Source organism: Astyanax mexicanus, chromosome 11 (assembly GCF_023375975.1).
Source record: "Astyanax mexicanus isolate ESR-SI-001 chromosome 11, AstMex3_surface, whole genome shotgun sequence".
NCBI classification, from domain to species: domain Eukaryota; kingdom Metazoa; phylum Chordata; class Actinopteri; order Characiformes; family Acestrorhamphidae; genus Astyanax; species Astyanax mexicanus.
In genome coordinates this window covers 29699523-29722658 of record NC_064418.1, presented here as the reverse complement: position 1 = coordinate 29722658, position 23136 = coordinate 29699523, and the positions used below count along the sequence as shown (strand labels likewise).

The window sequence follows — 23136 nt, the reverse complement described above, 5'->3', positions numbered from 1 at the left end:
TGGAAATAGGACTAGGAAATAGGCAGTAGGTGCTGGAAAAATATGCTAATTTTCGCTCTGTATCAGACTATTTATAGAAGAACATAATGTTTCAAACTCTGCTGTCAAGAGATGCCAGTGCTTTGCTTGATCTATGCATGTAATGTCTAATATCTTAATATCGAATATCTGATTACACGTCATTTTATAATTTTATGAATTAGTACAGAAAATATAATGCATGGTGACCTACAAAGGCTAATGACGTGGATGTAAAATATGTGTTAGAAACTGCTAACTGTGTGGCCCAAAAGGACTGCAGTTTGACACACACATGCTCTGGATCATAGGCGTAGGAACCGGGGGGGGGGGATGGGTGGGACATGTCCCACCCAATATTAGAAACAGGTGGATTTGTCCCCCCCAAAAATGATATCAGTTCGCTCAGGTCAGCTGTACTATTAATGAGGAGACAGACCGGACCAATCACGGAGCCGGTTCAGGTATTAAGTCACGCCTCTCAGTAGAAACAGCCAATCAGCTTGCTGGTTTTGCGGCGCACGGAGCAGAGGCAGTTTGCTGTTGGGGAAGCCCCGCCCCCTCGCTGTGAGATTTAGCAGCGGGATCGGGCTGTAGCAGCTTCAGCTGATTTTAAAACAGATCTGGATATACGGAGATTTTTCTAAAAGAAAGGTAACGATAGGCTAACCACTTCAACTGTGATGATATGTTTCTGATAGCTGGTTAAAAATACACGTCTCTGAATCAGCACACAGTTTAAACCCACTGTGATTAATAAACTGCAGCTGTGTTAGTGTGTAAGCTTATCTTTGGAATTAGCTAGATTGGGAGTCAGGGTTAAAGGAAAAAATAAAATATACCGGTATATGTAATGTTTCCCTGTACCTGATCAGCTAATCACTTTAATTTTCAAACTGTTTATTCATTTAGGATTACATGACTTACTGTGAGCTATAATGAACGAGAATTGATTTAACTAACTAGTTATAGAAGCTGGATGTAGATGATCGCCAGAATTTCGTACAGTACTTTAAGTTGGTAGTTTAAAGCAGTTACTTAACCCCGATCACTGCCCTAAACTAGTGTTTTCCACCTGATCAGCTAATAAACATTTACTGTCATTTACTGAGTTTACCTGTTAAAATCCTTTAGCCCCCTATGGAGCCTAAATTAATCATGTATATCCACCAGAGGAAGCTCTAGAATATGCAGAACAGTTTTAATATGCAGTAGAATATATAAGAACTGGGTTGAGAAACACTGCTGTAACGTGACTTCTGTTCATTTGTAGTTCACAGTAAGACCACATATCCTGACGTTTATAAAAGTCTCTATGAAACGTAAAGTTACATTCTTTTACATAAAAGGACACCATCTTAAGAAGAGCGCTCAGTAGAAAAAAATAAAAGTGCAGGAGAAAATGTAAATATACAACAGAATTGACATGCCAATACATAATAATAATAATAATAATAATAATAATAATAATAATAATAATAATAATAATAATAATAATAATAACAATAATAATAATCTGTTATATTATTTTAAATATTAGGTGATAACTCAGACATTGCATGCATAATTTTTCTAACAACAGTAGCTGTAATGTGGAGTAACATGTTTAGGTTGTAAAATCACCTTATAATAATAATTTACTTTTAATTAAAAGTAATTTCCACAAATGTTGTTCTAGGAAACTATTGGGTGGGCTTGGGTTCATATTGGCAAATGTGTCCCCCCCAATATCAAGCCCGCTCCTACGCCCTTGCTCTGGATAATCAGTTGTGTGATGTGAAGATCAAGCACACCCCCCTTGAGCTTTACAGTGCAAGTGCAGAGTAGTCAGAAAACACTTATATGTGACATTAGTGACTAAAATTATCCAGCTACTGTATATCGTATCTAAATAACCAACCTAACAATCTCTAATAGAAATGCTGAGACCTTTCAATAACGTTTGCTATTCACTATTTCTTTTTCCAATTTCACTGTCAATTAAGTACTTATACTTAGGGCTGCACGATTTGGGCAAAATATCTAATTGCGATTTTTCCACAGAATATTGCGATTGCGATTTAAATTGCGATTATTTTTAATCCATCAAAAACCTAAACCTGTATTAGTGGTTACCATACCTATCAAATAAATTTATAAACTTCTTCCACATAAAATATTCACAGGTATCTCAGATTAAATGCAGTTTTCAGTTTTATTTTTAAATTGCAAGTAACAACAAAATAAATAACAAGGTTTAACTGCAACATCAGTAACTGTAAAGTCTGAGTTTTGAGATGCATTTTTACAATATAAATTAACTTAAAAGTAAATCAGTTTTTTTGCACATTAAATGCAAAAGTAGCATCATTAATGCTTGCATGCACAAAAGGTATAACTGCAACATCAGTAACTGACTGGTCCGCTGTGGACAGTAATGCCTTAGCAGAAAAGCTAAAAAAAAAGCAAAATATCGGTTTTATCCTAAACTCTTTGAGTTTTGAGATGCATTTTTACAAATAAATGAACTTAAAAGTAAATCAGTTTTTAGCTGTTAGCTTCATACTGGTAGCTACCAGTGTTGGGCACGTTACTTTGAAAAAGTAATTAGTTATAGTTATTCATTACTTCTCCAAAAAAGTAACTGAGTTACTAACAGAGTTACTCCACTATAAAAGTAATTAGTTACCAGTAAAAGTAACTAATCGCGTTACTTTTTAATATTCGCCCATCAAAAAAGGAAATCAATTATACATTTACTATTAGAAAAATAACAAACGAAAATAAACCCAAAATGTTGACAAAAATATAATCTAACGAATTTAAAAAAAATAAAACGAAATTCTCCACACAACCAAAGAAAATTACTAAAACTTGTAATACTGAAAAAAACGGAAAAAACGGAAAAACGCGTCTGGGGATGAAATTAAACATACCAAGCCACCCTCAAAGGAAATATGTATATATAAACAAAAAAAATAATGGACAAAAACAACAATCTAATGACCGTTAAAATGGTATTAATATAACAACAGCCTTGCCAAAAGAGAATAGAGCTTAGATCAGGCCCAAAACGTGCACGTTTTGCAAGAGAGAAAGAAAGAGAGAGAGAGATTTCTGGTGTGAGTTACTACTCACAGGTAAATATTCTCACGCTGTATCTGCTGTTTCTCTTTCATCTGCCTGGCGCTCATATTGTAATCCCATAGATAGTTCTGCAGTTTCTCAGTGTTTTCTGTCGTATTTTGCGGCTAGCGCGAGCGCTTTACACAAGAACTAACGCCACGGACCAGGTGCCACGCGCTCGGCACAACACCGCCCGCTGTACAACTCCGCTGTACAACAGCGCTTTTAAATTAATTTAACACGAAAATGAGGGTATTCTATCAGTAATTTCAGTTAGTTGTAGTTAGTTTTATAAACACAAAATACAGTTCGAGATAGTTATGTTATTTTCTTTTAATTACCGTTTTTATTAGATTCAGTTAACACAAATGTTTTTCACTTTCAGTTTTCGCTATTTCGTTCGCTTTAGTGAACAATAATAATTGGTTACTTAGCAACATTATGATTAGCACACCAAAGCTTTATATAAAATAAAAATAGGAGCCCGATTTCGGGTCGGTCCTCGGGTCAGGTCAGGTTCGGGCAGAAAATCTAAGCTCTAAAAGAGAAAGCAGCAGCACCACAAACATCGGAGCAGCTAAAAAGAGCTTAACGTCCTTAATTCGGAACTTGGCTTGTCCACGGCAATCACTGAATTGATTAGAGCAGCAAATCGTCACAATTGTGCCTCACTTCACCACGCCAAACCACAGGCACAGCGGCCAGAAGCTGTTTTAACGCCGTTACTCCCAACACTGGTACAAACTGATATTTATTTATACTGTTTATATATTACTTTTATATTTTATTTAATAATCCCCAAATACTAATAAAATTACAATATAACGAATTCCAAAAGATATAAACGAAAAACGGCACGCAATAGCAGAAATAAAATAAAGAAATATTATTTCTGCCCCAAAAAGACGCGTCGTCACCCCGGCGATGTGTGCGGCGCAAACCGATTAACCCACGCGCGGAGCTTTAAACAGGCAGAGCTGCAGCTGCTGACACGCGTGCAGCACTGTGTGATTATAACAGTGTAACTTGTGGTACATCATAAAGATCATAGTGTGATTTGTTGTATTAAAACAGATCTACCTCACAGACCATTTTCTGGAGCACCATCTGACAGAGCGCAAAGGAAAGCGGAGGGAATTCTCTGCTGACCCGGCGCGAGTTCGGGCATCAAGTCAGGTTCGGGTTCGCAGACAATCTGAACTCTACAACGCATTTAAACAATTGCACAGTGTCCGCCTGGCTTTAAATTATTTTATCCAAGTCTTCCACTCATGTCCAAGCGCCACTTTAAATTTAATTCACCCTGATGTAGCTGCAATGGAGAGAGCGGCAGTGCATGCTGGCTTCGTTGCGTTGAACGCAGCCCCGCCCTCCAGTGAAAAAAATATTCAAATGAATCCAGCCCCTGCTGCATCAGGCCAATCGGAGAAGAGCAGGCGGTGTGCTCACACACACACACAAGCCTCTCAGACACAGAACAGGCGCTTTTAACCACATAAGTTGGAAACACTTGCAGGCTATTGGCTAATTCAAATCGCAGCTCCTGCGATTGAAAAATCGCGTCCATTCAAATCGCGATTTCGATTAAAAAACGATTAATCGTTCAGCCCTACTTATACTTATAGAGAATCATTTCTGCTGTGAAATACTTCAGTACATTATGAGTTAAGGATTTTATTAGCAGCCTTGTGGAAAATGTGAGACACTCATCTTTATGGTACCCTGAGCAAGCATTCATGTTCATCGGCACAGCACAGATAATCCCAAGGACGGCCGTCCATAGTCGAGCCGTTTGAAAAGCTCGGTAGATGAAATCTTTAGTGTGATTTGTGATCGCAGTGCAGGTCAGTGCTGTTGTGCGCAAGAGTGTTCAGCAGACAGTGAAAGCCCATCCGTGCAGATGGCTGCTCTAATAACCCTGCATTTTTTTCGGCAGGGACTCAGGAGTACAGCCCCAGCCTATGGCATGGCTGGTGGCACTACAGCCGTACACGGTGCTGGGCAGCCAAACAGATGGCCAGAGAAACAAGCAGGATCAGATTTGAAGTCTCAGTCAGTCAGTGTGTGTTTGTGTGTGAGAGACAGAGAGTGTACATACGTGTTTGTGTGAGAGATATAATTGTCTGAGGTGTGCTGGTTCAGTGCTGTGCTTATTTTGAAAGTTTTCAGATTGCCACAGGAGATCTGCTGCATTTAAAATGCAATTCTTCAAATAACCATGTCCATCTCTTTTAATTAGAGCAGAAGCACAGGAGGAGAGAGCTGAGGGAGCACATGGAGAGACAGCGAGACAGATAGAAGGAAATGAGATTATTAGATTTCCCTCCTGGTGGACCTGGGGGGTGGGGCTTAAAATGACCAGAGCAGACTGACCTCTCTGTTCTCTTATTACTGTTTCAGAAGTTTAGGTGTTTGTGATAACTTGGTCAATATGGCTCTGCCAAGATAAAACTGAAACCATATGAGATTTTAACCCTTCAGTTACGGCTGTGCAGTTAATCAGAAATGAATCAAAAATGACTTCAATGTAATCTTGCCCATTTAAAAATAAAAAAAGTTCATGTTCATGTTTATTTTCATAAAGTGGCAGTCTGTATTATTTAGTTTCTAAACTGAAAGCAGAAGCATTTCTGAGTGGAGAAGGAATAAAATATTGTGTTTAATGGTACCAGTGTGCTGGAATGACCATCCCTGCTAAGCCTGATGTATTCATTCTAAAAACTGGGTTCAGAGTTCTTTTGCGTCTTTACGTACTTACGTCACATGTACAGCCTCTAAAAGAGGATCCGGCTCAATTTTACTGAATGCGAGCGGCTGGTGAAACAATGGAGACTTCAGAAGGGGAAACCCAGAGCTCAGTAACTCATTTACTCATAGTAAAACCAAAGTGTGTAGTTAAAGTGAAGTTTCTGACTAAGTACGTTCCTTTCTCTCTCTCTCCTCTCTCTGACTGAACATAACCTGGAATCTGATTATTCTGCTTTATAAGGAGGCCACATCACACCCACACAGTTTAAAAAGATTATTACGCATGCTCTGTGCAATTACCCATTCTCACCAGAGAGGGCCCTAAATCCCAAAAATTAACCGAGACGTTTTCATCAAAACTAAACTTTTATTGTTCTTCTGACTTCTGAGGGAGGACTAAGGGAGTGCTATAGCTAGTGATGTGTGTTGAATTGTGCAGCCCACAGCTGAGCTAGCGCTTAGCTTTAACATAATGCTAGCAGGTCTAGCACTTGTGAGGGAAAAATGGTAAACCGTTTACATAGTACTTTTTAAACTGTAGTTGGAGATATTCTGGCAAGGGGAAGTAAAATGCTAATTATACCCGTATAAGATTGAAAAGGGAGCCAAAAAGATTTTAAGGCAAGGTTGATCTATTTTATAATTTCTGAATTGATAGGCACTTTAAAAGGCAAATTGTAAAAGTTGACAGTTTGGTGCAAATTTTTTTGTTATATAAAAATACAAACAAATCAGTACAAAAAAAAAAAAAACAAGTTCTATATTGATGAATAAAGATCACTTTATAGCTTACAGTCAGAGAGATTTGGGCCTTATTCACATACAGAATGTACAGATTTTTACTTTGGGTTATATATATTTTACATAATTTTTAATGATTGTTATAGATTTATAAGAACAGTGGAATCCATCATGATAAAAGTGTAGAACTGTTCTGTGGTTCAAAAGTACATTATAAATCTGAAGTAGTAATTTTAGATGCTTAAACACATTGTAGTGTTATTTATTTAAAAAAAGGCACTGCTTTATTTCATAAGTCATATGCGATATGTTTTTTCTTTTTGGCAATGTTGATCTATTTTATAATTTCTGTATTCATGGACACTAAAAGCTCTAAAAAAAAGTTTATCATAATATATCCTTTATAAGATGTAACGGTTTGTGCAAACATGTTTTGTTATATAAAAATGCAAACAAGGGCGCCGAGTGGTCCAGCGGTCTAAAGCGCTGCCACTATGAGCGGGAGGTCGCAGGTTCGAACACCAGCTCATGCAGCTTTGCCATCAAGCTGCCGGCGTCAGAGGGAGCAAAATTGGCCCTGCTCCCTCTGGGTGGGTAGATGGCGCTCTCTCCCCACATCACTCCTAGGGTGATGTCTGCAGCACAAGGCGTCTGTGTGCTGATGTACCGGAGCCGAACCGCTGTGCTTTCCTCCAAGCGCGCTGGCTGCTCGGTAATGCTGCATCAGCAGCAGCTCGAAAAGAAGCGGTGGCTGACTTCACATGTATCGGAAGAAGCATGTGTTAGTCTTCACCCTCCTGGTGTGTTGCGGCATCACTAGTGATAGGGGGAGTCCTAATGAGTGGGTTGGGTAATTGGCCGTGTAAATTGGGGAAAAATTAGAAAAAAAAAAAAATGCAAACAAATCAGTAAAAAGGTGCGCAAACTTTACTATTTAATCCAATGCTGTCATATGGGCAAACATCTTAACCAGCAAGAATTACCTGCTGAAAAATAACTCAGTGCTGTTTTTTTTTTTTGGTTTTCAGAAGTTCTACATACGTCTTTTGGTGGTAGTTAAATAGCTGGTCATCTAGATAAAACCATTCCCTATGCTTGTAATCTCACTGGTAAACCAGTTCTTGATCAGCACATTGTATGTTGTATTTAGTTTTGTTTTGTTCATGCTTGGTCATGCTGGTCGATCGGTGTGGAGATGCTGGTTGACCATCATGGGTTTGCTCAACTTCAGATTTTATAAATATGATGATGTTTTTTTATATAATAAGTTTTTATGATTTGTTTAAACCGCACAATATAAGGCTTTTTTTTTACAGTATTGCAATATACAGTATTGCGATATATTGAATCATAACCCCTATATCATGATACATGTTCTATTGCCAATACGCCCATGTCAGGTCTAATACCTGATCGTTGTGTTTTTCTTCTTCTTCTTCTTCTTCAGTGGGATGAGGGCCTCCTCTGTGTGCTGCTTTATCGCCCCTGCACTGCCCGTCCTCTCCTCTCTCCCCCTCTTCTCTCTGACTCTGGGCTCCTGACGCCTCTGAGGGCTCATGCGGCGCTTCGTCTACTGTAAGGTGGTGCTGACCACCTCGCTGGTCTGGGTGCTGGTGGACGTCTTCCTGCTGCTCTACTTCAGCGAATGTAACAAATGCGACGACAGGAAGGACCGCTCCCTCCTGCCTGCTCTCAGAGGTCAGTCCAACCTTACTGTGCTGGTCATTCTCTCTAAGCACTTCATATTTTAGGTTCTGTTTTTCTGGACAGCTGATGAAATTTGGGCCAAGTAAAAATAAAGCCAAGGTGCGCAAAGGGACTGAGTGAAAAGCCTTAAAATAAAGGCCCGATTTCATTCCTAAAAGAGATGTCGTCTTTAGAGAGCAGAGTGGGTCCATTAGAGCTTTGTTAAGGGATGAGGTCACCTTATTTTACATTTATTCCATTTTAAGCATTTATTAAGAGATTACTAGGCACTTTCAAGTTCTTAATTAATTTGTTACACGCATACACTAACGCAGATGGTCCTTATCATGTGTTTGTGAACAAGGTATAAATTGTATTTATCTGCTGTGTCTCCAGTAGTCATACACTGACATGCCACTTGTTATGGGACATGAACTAATATAAAAAATGATAAAGCAGGTAATAACCTAATTTTTTTATGTTTATATTTTTATATTTTGTATATAAGTTACAAATAACACTTTTTAAAATATTTTAAGCATGATTACTTGTCTGTTTCCATTTATAATTTATTTATAAAATATTTAAGAGAGTAAAAGGGCTCAAAGCAGATGTTTAAGCACCCTGCATGGTCAGTATTTTGTATTACTGGTCGCAATGAACATTCTACACATCTTTTTCCAGTCAATGCTGTTAATCCCTTACTTCCTAGATGTAGCCTTGCCTTCTTTTTTTTTCTGTGGGAAAATATGAAATATTTCAGTATAAACACATCTAACGGTTGGAAAACTAACGGTTGGAAATAGAAACTGAAGATAAAAAAGACAGTTCAAAGAAAAATGGGATGGAAATGGGCTGTTTTGGCACTGATTCATAACCTGGCCTGGTTGCCTTACTTCTGAGAAACACTGTGCTGTTGATGTTTTTATACAGTCATTGACTTACAATAATGTAAGATTTCCTTGGCTCCTAACTTCCCTATTTTATACACTTGTTCAAGGGAGATTCACTGGACCAAAAATGGCATAGCCTGTCTCACCAGTGCATGGAAATATCAAAACACAGACTTATGACAGACCTATGAAATCTCTTTTAGGTCTATATTGGGTATTTTCAGTTGGAACTCACTCTGGATCAGAGCTTCTGTTAAATACCATGAATGTATGCCTCCCTTTCTCTTGTAGTAATAGTGTATTGTATTTTATATTTACTCCATGCCCGGCAAACTGACCCACAGTATATGTTTACAGTAACACAATACGCTTCTGTTATAGTATTACTTCTACAGTATGTGCTGACCGTCCCTTAGTCTCATGGAAACTTGTTGTGAATTGTGAACCAGCCAGTGTTGCAAAGCTCTGCTTTGTTGTATAATAAATACATATTTATAGGCTGTACTCCATCTCACATTAGCAGTGTGTCCTGAAAAGTGTAGTTTGGGAATACACAGTGAGCTAGCAAGATGTTCTTTTAGACTTTTAGTAAAAAAGACATTTACAAATAGTGCCGTCAACCTCTCCTGTGTTTACTTTCAAGTTGTAAGCAAGTTCTCCTCTTCTTCCTCTCCCAACTGTTAAATCTCTTCCAGCGCTTCCCTGGCCATGTGGCTTGATGTCTTTGCTAATGCACTTTGCTGTGATGAATGACTGCCTGCCCGCCTGCTGCCATTTTCTTGCCGTATAATCCCCAACATGACTGGTTCCTTCACTTTACTTAGATGCTCTCCCTAGTAAATAGGTTTACGACTCGCGCGATAAGCAGCTTTTCGGTTTCGAGTGAGGGACAGGCACAGCTGCCGACTGGAAAGAGCCTTCAGCTCATCTAGGTCCAGGAATATTAAATGTCCGTTCTGTTCTCTCTCCTAATTACTTGATGATAGTTCGCTGTCCGCAGAATGAAGTTGTCAGAAAGGGATGTTTGTGTATGTCTGCTTCAGGATTTCAAATGATTAGAAAAGCTATTAGGGAATTAAGTAGGCAAATGAGGTCTGAGCAGCCATTGTGCCAAGAAAAGCAGGGCTTAGAGCTGTGACAGTCTGTTACCCATTCACTGTTTTCCTTTGTTAAACTTTGTGCCAGGTGGAAGATTCTCTGCTATTTAGGTCATGACTTCGGTTACAGTCAGTGAGTTGACAAAGATAGAAAAGCGAAGCTCATGCTTTACACATTAAATAGACAAAAATGTAGGGACATATTTTTATTATTTCTTTCTTAAGGGCATTTTTTTCCTATGCAACATGGATAATATGGACGGAATCATGGAATTAAAGGGAATACAATCAGAGTTCAGATATAAACACAATACACACAGAAATACACAAAATAAGAAAATAAATAATTGTTTCATTTGTTTCACTTTCATTTGATTTTGCTATTAAACTACATCAGTTTCACTATAAACTATGTTGGCATTTGCTCAATTGTTTTTTAAATTGCATTTATTTTCTTTAAAACATAAAAATTAAACAGAATTTGCCAAAATATAAAGGAGTTTTTCCTGCATTTGTGGGGTAACTGTTTCTCTTGCCCAGTAGAGTCTTTGTACTACCTTTCAAATCTTTGTTGTGATAAACTGTTTGATGATCTCTGCCTCAACTCATCACATTCCTAACTTCCCTAGCAATGGGTGCAGCCTGGGACATTTCCTTACATTTGTCCCAAATACATCAGTACAAACCATGGGTCGAGTAAGCAATGTTGACTGGCACTTTTATGTTCTCATTTTTGCAAAATAAAAATGCTTTTCATTTTGTTTCTTGGATATGACCACTTACACTTGAGCCATGGCATTTTGCATTGTTGGACATCATTGGCCACACTCAGTTAATGCAAACCAAAGTACACGGACACATCATCCTTGCCTATAGCACAGTTGAACCTGCGAGTGTGCTGCAGAGGCGGAAATTACCACAGTAAAATAGAAAATGTTTATAAAGAATTTTAAGCAGGGCTGGTTTGTTTTACTAATTCAAAGGGACAAATTTCAGTTATTAATGTACAAAATATGGTTGAAGTGCCTCTTTAAGGTAGATCAGTGCTTTCATTAGAAGGGGTGTCCACAGACAGTTGGAAATAATGTATTAAAATACCCAGCATAATTTATCATATCAGATTTTTTTTATAAGCTATTAGCACATAATAACATGGTTTGTATGTGATCATGAAATAGTATAGAACTAGTAACCATCTAGTAACCGCTAGTGTCACACTAGAGTTATAAAATATATCCCAGCTTTTCTGGTATCGGCTGATACCGAGTACTGATACCGATACCAACTGTCTTATCCTGAATAAGATATAATAATCTGATTGGCAGTTTCCACCTGTTTTTGAAAGATCTGTTAAGGTGATTGGCTGCAGTAGATAACGATTGACAAGGAGCTCCTGCAGGCATCTTCACAGGCATCTTCACACATTGGCTATAATAGGAAAAACAAACTAAAGTTATTAGTAGTCAGTCCACAGGACATGTAGCTTATCTCAGTTAAACAGTTTTGTTCCCTCACTTTCTCACAAAATCAGGAGCCTATGGTCATGGCAGCTTATGCCTCATGCAGGTTCATTTTTGATGTCAGGCCATGCACAGCTCTTCATTCAAGGTCGATTTAAGAGGAAAAAAAGAATTGCTCAGGGAAAAATATATTTTACTCCAGAAATCAATAACACACAAGCAGTTTCAAGAGTGTTGATCTATACCAGTGACTGTATACACATTCTTTGGTTCCATTCACTTCACATTTATAGAAATGAAGCTGAGGCAGAGACCAAAGGCAGAGCTTGATGTGCCTACTCTGGCTATTTTAGCAAATGATCAAGAAGATCAAAGAGTTTATTGACATTTGAAAGGAAACAAGTCATTTTTTTTTTTGTTCCTCACCAAGGATTAAAGATTAAAAAAGATTAAAAGAAAAATAGAATACATCAATATATAATAAACTAAGTAAGTCTAAAAAATACACTACTGAAATGCTGTAAAATTTACAGCAAGATCACTTTAAAATGTACAAAATTACAGTACTATATGATATGGATATAAGAACAAAACTGATCTACCGCAAAAAAATAGGGAAAAAATGCAAAACGTATTTAAGTACTGTTAAAAACAGGCTTTAAGGACGGCAAATAACTCATTTCTAAAGAGAGTTAGTTATTTGTGACCAACAGAACAAAACCAAAGATTTAATAATGATACGATTAACTAAGTAGGTGCCTGATATGTGGATTGTTTTATTATTGTTAGTAAAGCGTATGGGCATAGATGGAACAACACGTTATACTGCAACCAGCCAGCAGGGGCACTAGAGCAATGTTTGGTTCACGTTTGAAACATTGCTCTGTTCATGCTTTCTGCAATCATTGGTCTAAACTGTTATTTTTTTCTGTCTACCATTTTACTGTAAGTAGTATAAAATATGGTCCCTTTTTTTTTTAAATAAATAAGTAGGCATGCATTGAAATACATTGTTTTGGCCAAAAGCCAAAGCAAAAGTGTAAAGATCAAATACTAGGGTTATTGTATTGTACTTCATTTCATGACCATTCAAATTATACGTTTTCTTGATTTTCAAAGAAGAAAAATTAATTTTAAAGCTATAACTCCAAAATATTTTAAACATTTTAACATCCGAGTGGTTAACCCCACACTTTTCACACAGATTTTTACAGCATAGCGTGAGCTGTAAATTCTAATTCTGACTAAATGGAGAAATTTTATAAAACAAGCTTACATTTGCCCTCAGTTATAAATCATGTATAGGTTAAACCTGATTAATGAGACAGGCTCCCTTGTGTTGACCTCTTACTCAATTGTATGATCTATGAATTTGTCCACTTCATAGTTGGGTTGTCATGATTCTAGAATTTTGACTTTGGTACCAACTGTAATATCACGATTCTCGATACCAAACCGATACTTGGAAGAAGAATAAAACAGCAATAAAATTGTAATTTCTGCCAGGCATGTCATCATTTCTGTCTACCTGCTGTATCAGATTTCTGAACTTTGGTTTTCTCAACCATATATACATGCAGATGTATTGAGCTAGAGATTTATCATATTTTCTGTGTCTGTGTAGCACAGATGTAATGGTAGTCTGACTGTATGAACTTAAAGGGGAGGCAGAAGTTAAGTTAAGAATAAGGAAAATAAAGAGCGAGAAGAACATTTAGTAATGTAATGTTATTTTTAACACTCATTGCTCATTTTTATTCATCAATATTTCACAGTTTTAAATAAGCCCACGCTCAATGTAACGATAAAGCAATGTAACGATAAAGTGCCTGACATCCAGTTTGCGATGGAAACGCACAAACGTCGACATCTCAAGTTCACACAGCAAGACGGTTGTCTAGCTTATCCCTGAGACTTGAACAGTTGGATTAGCATTCGCTAGTAAATCTAAGTCAAGCTACAGAGTGTATCTTTACTAACTCCACTAACCTCTCCACTTCTCAGCTCTTTTCAGAGATGCTTAGTCAAGTTGCTTGTTTTTGCTCCTTTGCTCTGGAAAGATTTGTAACATCGTTTGTAATCTGGGTTTGTGTTGTTGGTTGGGTTCCCGTCTTCATAAGCGATATAAGAGAAATATGCCCACACTTCACTCCACTAGCCCGTTTTGTCCACAAGTCGCAGATAAGAGAGGACACGTTTTATCTTAGCCGTTGCAATTCTACACTCACTGCGGCTCTCTCGCTGCTGCTGGCTTGCATGTGCGTGTGTCGCTCAACTGAGTCAAATTAGTAAATGCAAGTTGAACCAATTGTTCAGAATAATAGATTTACCTTAAACCTGCCACACTGGCCGCGATGTGAATCGGTTTTCTTATGAAGTGAATCAAATTGCGCTAATTTGACTCTTTTGAAGCTAGTAACTGGACTATACAGCTACAGTATTAAAAGCATCAAACATTAATGAACCGAATCATTTGTGATGACGTAGTATTGAAAAAGCATTGAACATTCGTTGCATAGTGCAACTCTACTTTATATTAAATGAACATGAATTTGTGGCATGTTTTCTTGGTCCCGGTCAGAATGCCGCTCGCTGAAGTTTTAGATTTCATGAGGTCTGTTGAGATGCAGCGTGTGTCTGAATGATACATGAATATCATATCAAATGTCTGAAACCTCATCGACTTGTTTTCTACCAGAGCCAGGGCTTATCTATGAGTCATTTTTGCAGATGCACCACCCCAACTTCCATTCAAGAGAAACACATTCTCAGAGTAGCTTCAGCTAATGGTCTTATGTTTATTTTTGCATGATTGAATCCTGACATACTTGTAGTCTGGAAAGAAGCTAACGCTGCCTACGATTTTCATAAAAAATAAAGATTATATTTACATCCCTGCTTCTTAATCAGCTAACACATTTCTGTCTCCTTTGACATTGTGACTCATCCATACACTCATGATGATGGAAAGTTTGTTGTTTGAAGCTTATCTTATGTCTTGCTTATAGTTTTCTAAAGTAAAGTGAGTGGGCTGCATTACAGAGAGTTTCCAGAGAGTTTGGCTAATAATAAACGTGAGCTGTATTATAACATAATATAAACTGGGCGCCCTCTTTGTTCTCAAATATGTTCTATTTTTGGATGTGGCTGCTACACAAGATGACAGCAGTGTGTACAGTATGTGTGTGTGGTGGGATATCAGATCTCTCTGCATCCCACATTGAAATGATTTGACACTTGGTTAGCCTCAAAAGAGAAATAAAGGGCATCAGTTAGTGAAGCACAGCATGCAGAAGTTTTTTAGTTTTTTAGTTTTGTTTTGTTTTTTTCCTAAAATATCAATTTTATTTGATTTTAATCCCGTCTGGAACGACCATGTATGTGTTTTTCTCAGACATTCCCTGAATTCCGTGGTTTTAAGAAAAATATAAACCCATTTGGAATCAAATCTTTGAGTTTAGTCACCTCATGTTTAATAAAATTGCTATTTGTCAGCTGCCACGCACCGTAATTACACTTTAGGCACGTGTTTCCATGGAGATCCACGTAAACACAACAGCGAGTGGAAATGAAGATGCTACTGAACGTGAATGATGTCAGGTGACAGAGAAAGCCAAAAAAACTCACTGGTCCTCCTGTTTTTTTCAATTGCAATCCGGACGCAAGATTTTTATCACCGAGTAGAAGTGTGAAATATTTTACACAGACGTCCCCCTGAAAAACTAATTCTGTCCAGATAGGGCTAAAGAGCCTATTAAACAGCAGGATTCATTATGAATCACTACAAAAACTTTACTTTAACAGTACCTGGATAGAAGAAAAGATGCATCATGATTCATCTATAATTGTTTAATTATTATTGCATGGCAGACCTCTGAATCGTAATCAAATTGAATCAAATCGTAAGGTGGCTAGAGAGTCCCACTCCTATAGTACTGTATGCCTTTCTTATTGATCATACAGACATACAATATTTTCTCTTGAAATTTCTGCCATATACTATGAAGATCAGAGTATAGATACCGAGCCACCCGAGCCCGTGTTTGTTCTGCGGTTTGTGGAGTACCGTAATCCTATCCAACTTTACCCTGATCACCAGCAGATTCATCTCACCCCTCTTAACAGAGGAGGCCATCAAATCAGCCGAGCCCTCAGTCAGAACGTGCTGCTCATTTATCCTGCCTTCCTGCTGAATCCTCTTAACAGACCTGCTGCAGATGAGCCTGGTGGTCCCTGCAGACCTGAAGCCTTCCAGTGAAAGGTTATTAAAAAGATGGAGTGATAAACCTATAGGATGATGTTGTCTCTAGCCTTGAGGGTTCTTTTAATGACGCAGGTTCATTAATGAAAATCGAAGGAATTTAACACTGGTAGATGATTTTTTTTAAAGGTTCATGCCATTATTCTGCCTCTAGATATTGGCACTGTATTATCAGGAGCAGTGAGTTGCATTGTTACATTGTTTTCATGTCATTTATACTAGAAGTAGAAACCTAGCACCTTACCTAGCACTTAGCACTATATCTTTATAACTAAGGCTGTATCTCTAAAAACATTTTGTTGTTTGAGTTTTAGAGCTGTAAAATTGACTGTGGGGGGAGGCTGGTAGGCGTTCTCTGCTGCAGTGCTGTTAGCCAATCAGAGGTGATATATTTGCTTGTATGAATATTCATGAACAAGAGCCAAAACCTGTCTTTCTTCAGGGATCACTAATTCAGTGATCTAAAGCAGGGCTAAATAGAAACACCAAAGCACTTTTTCCTACTAAAAACAGCTCACATGGCATTCTTTATACTAGAGACCATAATTAGACATTTTAAAATGAATGAAAAAACAATGGTATGAGACCTTTAACCAACATGCATTGACCAAGGTGCTGTACATGGAAGATAAGAGCAAATAAAACATGAAAAACATAAATAAAATGATACAAGATAAAACAAAAAGGGTTCATACGGGTGCTTGAAATCCTGGAAAATGCTTGAATTTTAACGTTCTGTTTTCAAGGCCTGGAAAGTGCTGGGATTTTGAAAGTGCTTGAAAATGCTTAAAATTCTAACTACATTTACTTTACAATAAATAATTATCTGACTAAATAAATTCACTTTAAGAAAAAAGTGCAGAGTGTAAAATAAAAAAGGCTTTAATTTAATCTGACACAAATTAATCCATAATCCCTGTTTATTATTTTTGAATTTACCTTGTAAAAGGTGTATAAACCCTGAACAAAATAAAACCAATAAGCTCAATAGCAAGAAATAAAAAACATACATTAAAAACATCTAATACTACCACAGTCTACCGCTATTTAAATGCCAGTTTGTACAAGTACGTTTTTAGACCTGATTCAAAAAACGAGATTGAAGTGGCTTGGCGAGTTTTGGCGTTTTCATATTCTTGGGGCATAAACCGCAAACGTACAATGAGCTTTAAGTTTAATTCAAGCTAATTCTGGGATGATGATCTTAGAGAACGCTCCAAGGCTGAGAGTGTAATCTGACTGGAAAAGTAGAAGCAGGATAGACCATTCAGTGTTTAAACACAAATCAAAAATAAAATCACTTTGAACAGCATCTTATACTGGACTAGTAGCCAGTGTAGAGAAGTGGGCTCTGGTGTAATGTGCTCTTTTTCTTTGTACTAGTCAAGATCCTGGCAGCAGCATTCTGGACCATCTGCAATTGTTGCACAAGAGACCGGTTAATACCAATGTAAAACAAATTACACAAGTAATTTCTTAAAGACATTTATGCGTGAATGACTTTCTCCAGGTTAGAAAAACAGAGAAATGGCTTAAGCTTTGCTGTGTTTCTGAGCTGCAACAGGCTAAGTCTTACCATAAAGTTGATTTAATCAAATATGAGGTCTAAGCTGTTTTAAGCACATTGAGGCACATGCAGATTCATCAAGGTTCGGTTGACTAAGGAAACGCTTGTTAAACTTACCAGCACCATGGGCTGGAATGAACACATTATAGGAAATAATAAATGCTTTGGAATGTGTGTCATGTATAATGTACTTATAGGGCTCTATCTTACACCCTGCACAAAGTGTGTTGCGTGGCTCGTTGCTCACTTACACATCGCCAACAATCTATTTTCACACCTTGTGCTCGCGCTGTCAAAATGGTGTCCGAGTTTAGGAATATATCTACACTGACTGGTGTGGTGGTCTGGAAGTAAGGTGTGTTCAGGTAAATTTCTGCTGTGTTTGGCAGCGGAAAAAAACATGTGCATCACTGACTGATTAAAACCCTGACAACAGTCCATAGTTACTCGTCATTACCTACTTAGCTACACAAGTGCACACGTGCACTTATATGGACATGCTGCAGTGTGCAAATCCAGTTTGATTTGCATGAAGGCGCAGGTTAGTATCCAGTAGAGAGAGGGCGATCGATCGGCAGTGTATCGGTATCGGCTGATTTTCAGCCAAAACACGGTATCGGCGATCTGCCGATATTCCTCTGATTTTAGCTGATCTGATTTAGGAGTTTAGGGTTAAGCAGTTAATCAGAGCTGTGTGTGGATGGCTGGTGAAACTGCTTACTTACAAGAAGCTGCAGTTCCTCATCCAACCACTAGTAAGAGATAAGCCCGCTCTCTTCACTCAGTCAGTGCTACAGCCCAGCCACGGGGTACAGAGGCAGCTCGGCCAGTCTGAAGCGTTTTTCAGTTTTCTTAAGTTCATCTGTGTAGGATCAATCCCCTAGAATTATAACTACGCGGTTTAGATCGGTATCGGCAATCGGCCCATCGAGATGAAAGGCGATCAGCGATCGAAATCGGCCCCAAAAAACACTGATAGGTCCATCTCTAGTATCCAGTATTCTTGCTGAGACACGCAAAGTGCTGCACTGTTAAGATACAAACACACAAAAGTCAGAGTGCACCCCGTTACGCCCAAAACACACCCATGATTAATTAAGAGAATTAGTACATGCCTTTTGCACATTTTGAGCTGCACAAGGCGTGCTTTTTGCATCCTCACGATACCAAAGACACACAGACTCGCCCTAAATGCTGCTGCGCGATGTGTGGTTGATGGCTCGCCTATAGATCGCTAAAATAGGGCCCAGAGTGTCTAAACTTGATAACAAATAGTGATAACAGTGATTTTGCTCATAACCATACCATACCGCACCCTGCCAGTGTATGAAGTATTTGGAGAGGATTGCAGTGTAATGCTGCTGTATAGCCAAGTAGTAAGTTATAGTCCAAGGACAGCCTGACACTCTCTATAACATGGATCAGTGAGTCAGAAAACTGGTCACCACTCACACTCTTCTGCCAAAGCATAGTGCATTCTGTGTGCTGCAGTACACTCCATTTCTGCGCCTCAGTGATTCTAGTCTACAGTATCGAGGCTTGTTTCATTAGATGATTATGATGATAGTAATAAGCTGCTTCTTTGTTTAGTTAATGAAGTCGACGAAAAAATGTTGTTAGAATTATTTAAACATTTGTATTTTTGTCCTCCAGCGGTGATGTCACGTACTCATGAGGGACCAGGAGAGATGGGGAAAGCTGTGATCATCCCTAAAGACGACCAGGAGAAGATGAAGGAACTCTTTAAAATCAACCAGTTCAACCTGATGGCTAGTGACATGATTGCACTCAACCGGAGTCTGCCTGATGTTCGATTGGACGGGTAAGAATTTCAGAAGGCTGAACCAGCTGCCATTTAACATTTACAGCAGTTCAAAGGTTTAGAATTACTTGTCAGATTAGTAAATAAATAAAAAACATAACAAACATTGTAGATTAACTAGGCCTGTCACAATAATTGCAATATCGATTTATCATACAACAAATAAACATAACTTCAATAATTATTGAGAATCGTGATATCATCTATTGTGTTTATTTGTATGTTTGTGAACAGTATTTTAGCCTATAATGCTTTAATAACTGTGACTCCATAAACACAGTGTGGACTAAAGTAAGTGAAGAAATAAGTATATAATTCCCTAAGTAATTATATTAAATGATGAATTCAATTTTCGCTATCTTTAATAGATTTTTTTATGCTATTCTATTACCATTATATCAGTGGCATTTAATAGTTTTAAAATGACAAAATATCGTGTATCGCAATAATTTCTGTGACAATAATTTGTCCACAAAAAATTCTTATCGTGACAGGCCTAAGATTAACATATGAACAAATAGATACAAATATTTATTAAAAGAAATTATTAGAAAATGAGAAAGAGCAAGTGAAATCACTACAGCAGTCCTATTTTAAAACACCTGAGTCTGTTCGCCCACCCCTCCACAGATCTCACCCAAAGCTCACTCAGGTTGCCAAGCTGAGGAAACTGTACCTGCAAGAACAAGTGCAGGACAAGTTTAATAACTTCTATCAAAGCTCCATCTGTCAAACTCACTGCCAATATTTACTCTTCTTATTTTATTCTGTCTTTGGTCATCAAGCTTTTACAACAAATGACAAGGCTTTTTACGATGTGTAGCAGCTAAGGTTTGCTTGCTAGCTTTCTTGGCAACCTCGGGGGTGGAATTAAGGGGTGGTATTAAGGAAAGAGCAGCAGGCAGAGTCAGCTGCCAACACCAAAACAGATGTCCTTGACCTACCATACAGGTTCTAGTAAGAAAATACTGTTTTTTATTTTAACATTCATATGTTTAATGTTGAAGTTCTTTGAGAACAAAAATGAGAATTGGTCAAAATAATGCAGAGAAAACAAGTCCTTTAGAAACAACAATAATTATGTTTTAATTGTTCAGAAATCAACCCTAATTTTTTCATCACAGCTTATCATGTGGTTCAGGTCTAAACAACCGAGTGTGGTCTCTGGTTTCCAAGTGAAGATGGACAGATTTTTGTTTCTGGGGCCAATTTTAGAATGTTCGGTTGATCAATGATACAGATACAGGGAGACGCTGAATTCCACATTGAACATTGTAATGTATCATCATGCAGTTCTTCCGTCTGTTCAACATACTTTTTGAAATCAGCCTCAACGCTGTGGAGCACCAGATGCCAGAATCTGTGATCTCAGAATGAAAAAAAAAAAACAACCAAAAGGTTTTGCTTATATAGCACTAAAAACTCCATCACTTTGGACATTACCCCTTTAGTTTTCCGTGCTCCTGTACTTTTGGCTGTTAAATTTGGTCTGCATCATTGGCTGTTTGTGTGGTTACTAGCCTTTTGTGAGCTAACTGTGCTGAGCTGAGTAAGGTACTCTGAAGAGGTCTACCGGTTAGTGGTGTTAAAGGCTTTTACTCTGCATCTCCTTTGAGATATTTTAGTTTTACAAGTACAATCATTTTTTAGTTGGATTCAGAAACAATTAAGGGGACGAGTGTCTGCAGTCGTTTGCAATGTTTGCAGCATACTGTGACAGAGCTGCCTCACTGCTGTAGTCTTTAACTTGCAGAAATGATCTGATTGTCTTTTAAAATTAACTAATAGGAGAAATATACTTTGATCTTCTATTTTTTTTTATATTTTTTCTGTCTCTAATAAAAAAAGTCCAAACTATTGTAAAACTTTGTTTTTTTTTTAAATAAGAGGAATATAGAGTTATTTTAGAAAGTAAAATACACTACAAACATTGTCTGCTTATTTTAAGTGTTATTCTTTTTTTAATTCACTTTTTTTTTCAATTCAACTATATAATATAGTTTTGCTTTACATTTGATGGACAACTAATTTAATCTACAACAAAAGAAAAAAACTAAGATATTTATATACGTAAAGAAGAGCTGCTGCCCTCTTCTTAAAACTGACAAACTGTGAGTGTTTTCTCTCCTGCCAGTGACAGCTAGATGAGAAAGGTTTTTGTTTGCTGAATCCCAAGGCCCATTTGTGGAGCATAATGAAATCCCGCAGAGCTGTTAGGGCGAAACATTACTGCATTCATCTTGGATTGCTGATTTACTCGGCTGCTCGCCTCACTGAGAGAGGCATCGCTCTTATTCATGCTGATGCTCTCTCTTGCAGGCATTTGTTAACATCTGTTTCTCTGCTAATGTTCTTTTTCCCCCCCTAGTTTCCCAATGAGATGGGTACTTTTTTCCCCCTCAATTTCTTTCAGTTTCACTGGGCATAATATTTCATTTCTGGAACCCGGTGAGAAACCTGGAGCTAGCGTTAGAATTAAATGCTTTAGAAGTAAAAGAAATAAGCAACTGAACGTGGTTTGCATTACAGTACATTTGTGCTGTTCAGCAAATGTATTCAATCAATTGACTGTTTTATTGTAATTCTCTTTATAAAATAGATTGTATTTTTTCATATAGCACCTTTCCAGCCTGAAACACTAAATAGATTTGTGCTTGTTTCATAACCTTTAAAAAAATTAAATGTGTATTCTACGAACATTTCTCCCAAATTCCAAATAAAAATATTCTCATTTAGAGCATTTATTTGCAGAAAATGAGAAATGGCTGAAATAACAAAAAATGCAAGAGGTGACAGACCTTAAATAATGCAAAAAAAAACAAATTCATATTCATAAAGTTTTAAGAGTTCAGAAATCAATATTTGGTGGAATAACCCTGGTTTATAATCACAGTTTTAATGCCTCTTGGCATGTTCTCCTCCACCAGTCTTATACACTGCTTTTGCGAGCTGCGGGTGAGCGTGCCTTGGTTGGGTGCTAGCCTGTGCTAAGCTAATGCTGCTGCTGGGGTTGGTGGAGGCGATCATACAAAAAAGTCTTATGTGTATATGGCGTTACTTGGCAACGTGTCCGCTGAGTGATTCAGATTTAGTGTAAAAACATTTCTTAACCAATCAAACTGTGAGGTCGGAATTAACTATTGTATAAATTGTATTTTAAAAATTATTTAGTATTGTCCCATGAAAAGATATAATGAGTACACTCATATTCTTGTAAATATTTTAAGTTTGTCAATACATAATTTTTTTCAATGATGCCCAGCTTTACAGAAAATATAAAAAAACACATACAAAGTGCAAAAGTAAGTAAAGAGAAAGTTGTAATATAAAAAATTGGAAAACTCACTTCAGTGAGAGGTGGTGTCAGGGTCTCTCTGTAATAATAAAGCAGCGTGACTGCGATGTTTGCCACTCAAATCAATAATACACCAAACAGAGATCATTGGGAATACATGAGGGTGTTACATGCTAGCTTTTAACAAACCACAGGCTCTCACAGTGGGCGGCCGCATGCAGTTTAACGCCATCCTGTGCCCTCTTACCCTCATTCTGTCATGCTGTTGAAAGAAGAGAGAGGAGGATCCCCCGCTTTCCTTCCTCCTCATGTCCCCTCTTTTTCACTCTGCACTCATCCTCCGTCACTCTCCCTCCATTATTGAGCCGCCTCCACCTCTAATGCAGCCTCATGCCTTATTTAAGATCAGAAAGGGACACATCGCCTGATTCGCCTCCCCAGCC

The 23136-nt window shown here is 37.8% G+C and overlaps 1 protein-coding gene across 4 annotated transcripts in view; it reads left to right on the top strand.

The window, feature by feature from the left end:
- galnt13 (UDP-N-acetyl-alpha-D-galactosamine:polypeptide N-acetylgalactosaminyltransferase 13) overlaps positions 1-23136 on the top strand; it is an 83300-nt gene that overhangs the window by 7696 nt on the left and 52468 nt on the right. For all 4 annotated transcript variants that reach the window (XM_049485019.1, XM_022680376.2, XM_049485018.1 and 1 more), the window contains exons 2-3: positions 8060-8310; positions 19230-19398. In XM_049485019.1, the coding sequence (XP_049340976.1) occupies positions 8169-8310; positions 19230-19398 (311 nt within the window). In that variant the 5' untranslated portion in view covers positions 8060-8168. The remainder of the gene's footprint in view (positions 1-8059; positions 8311-19229; positions 19399-23136) is intronic.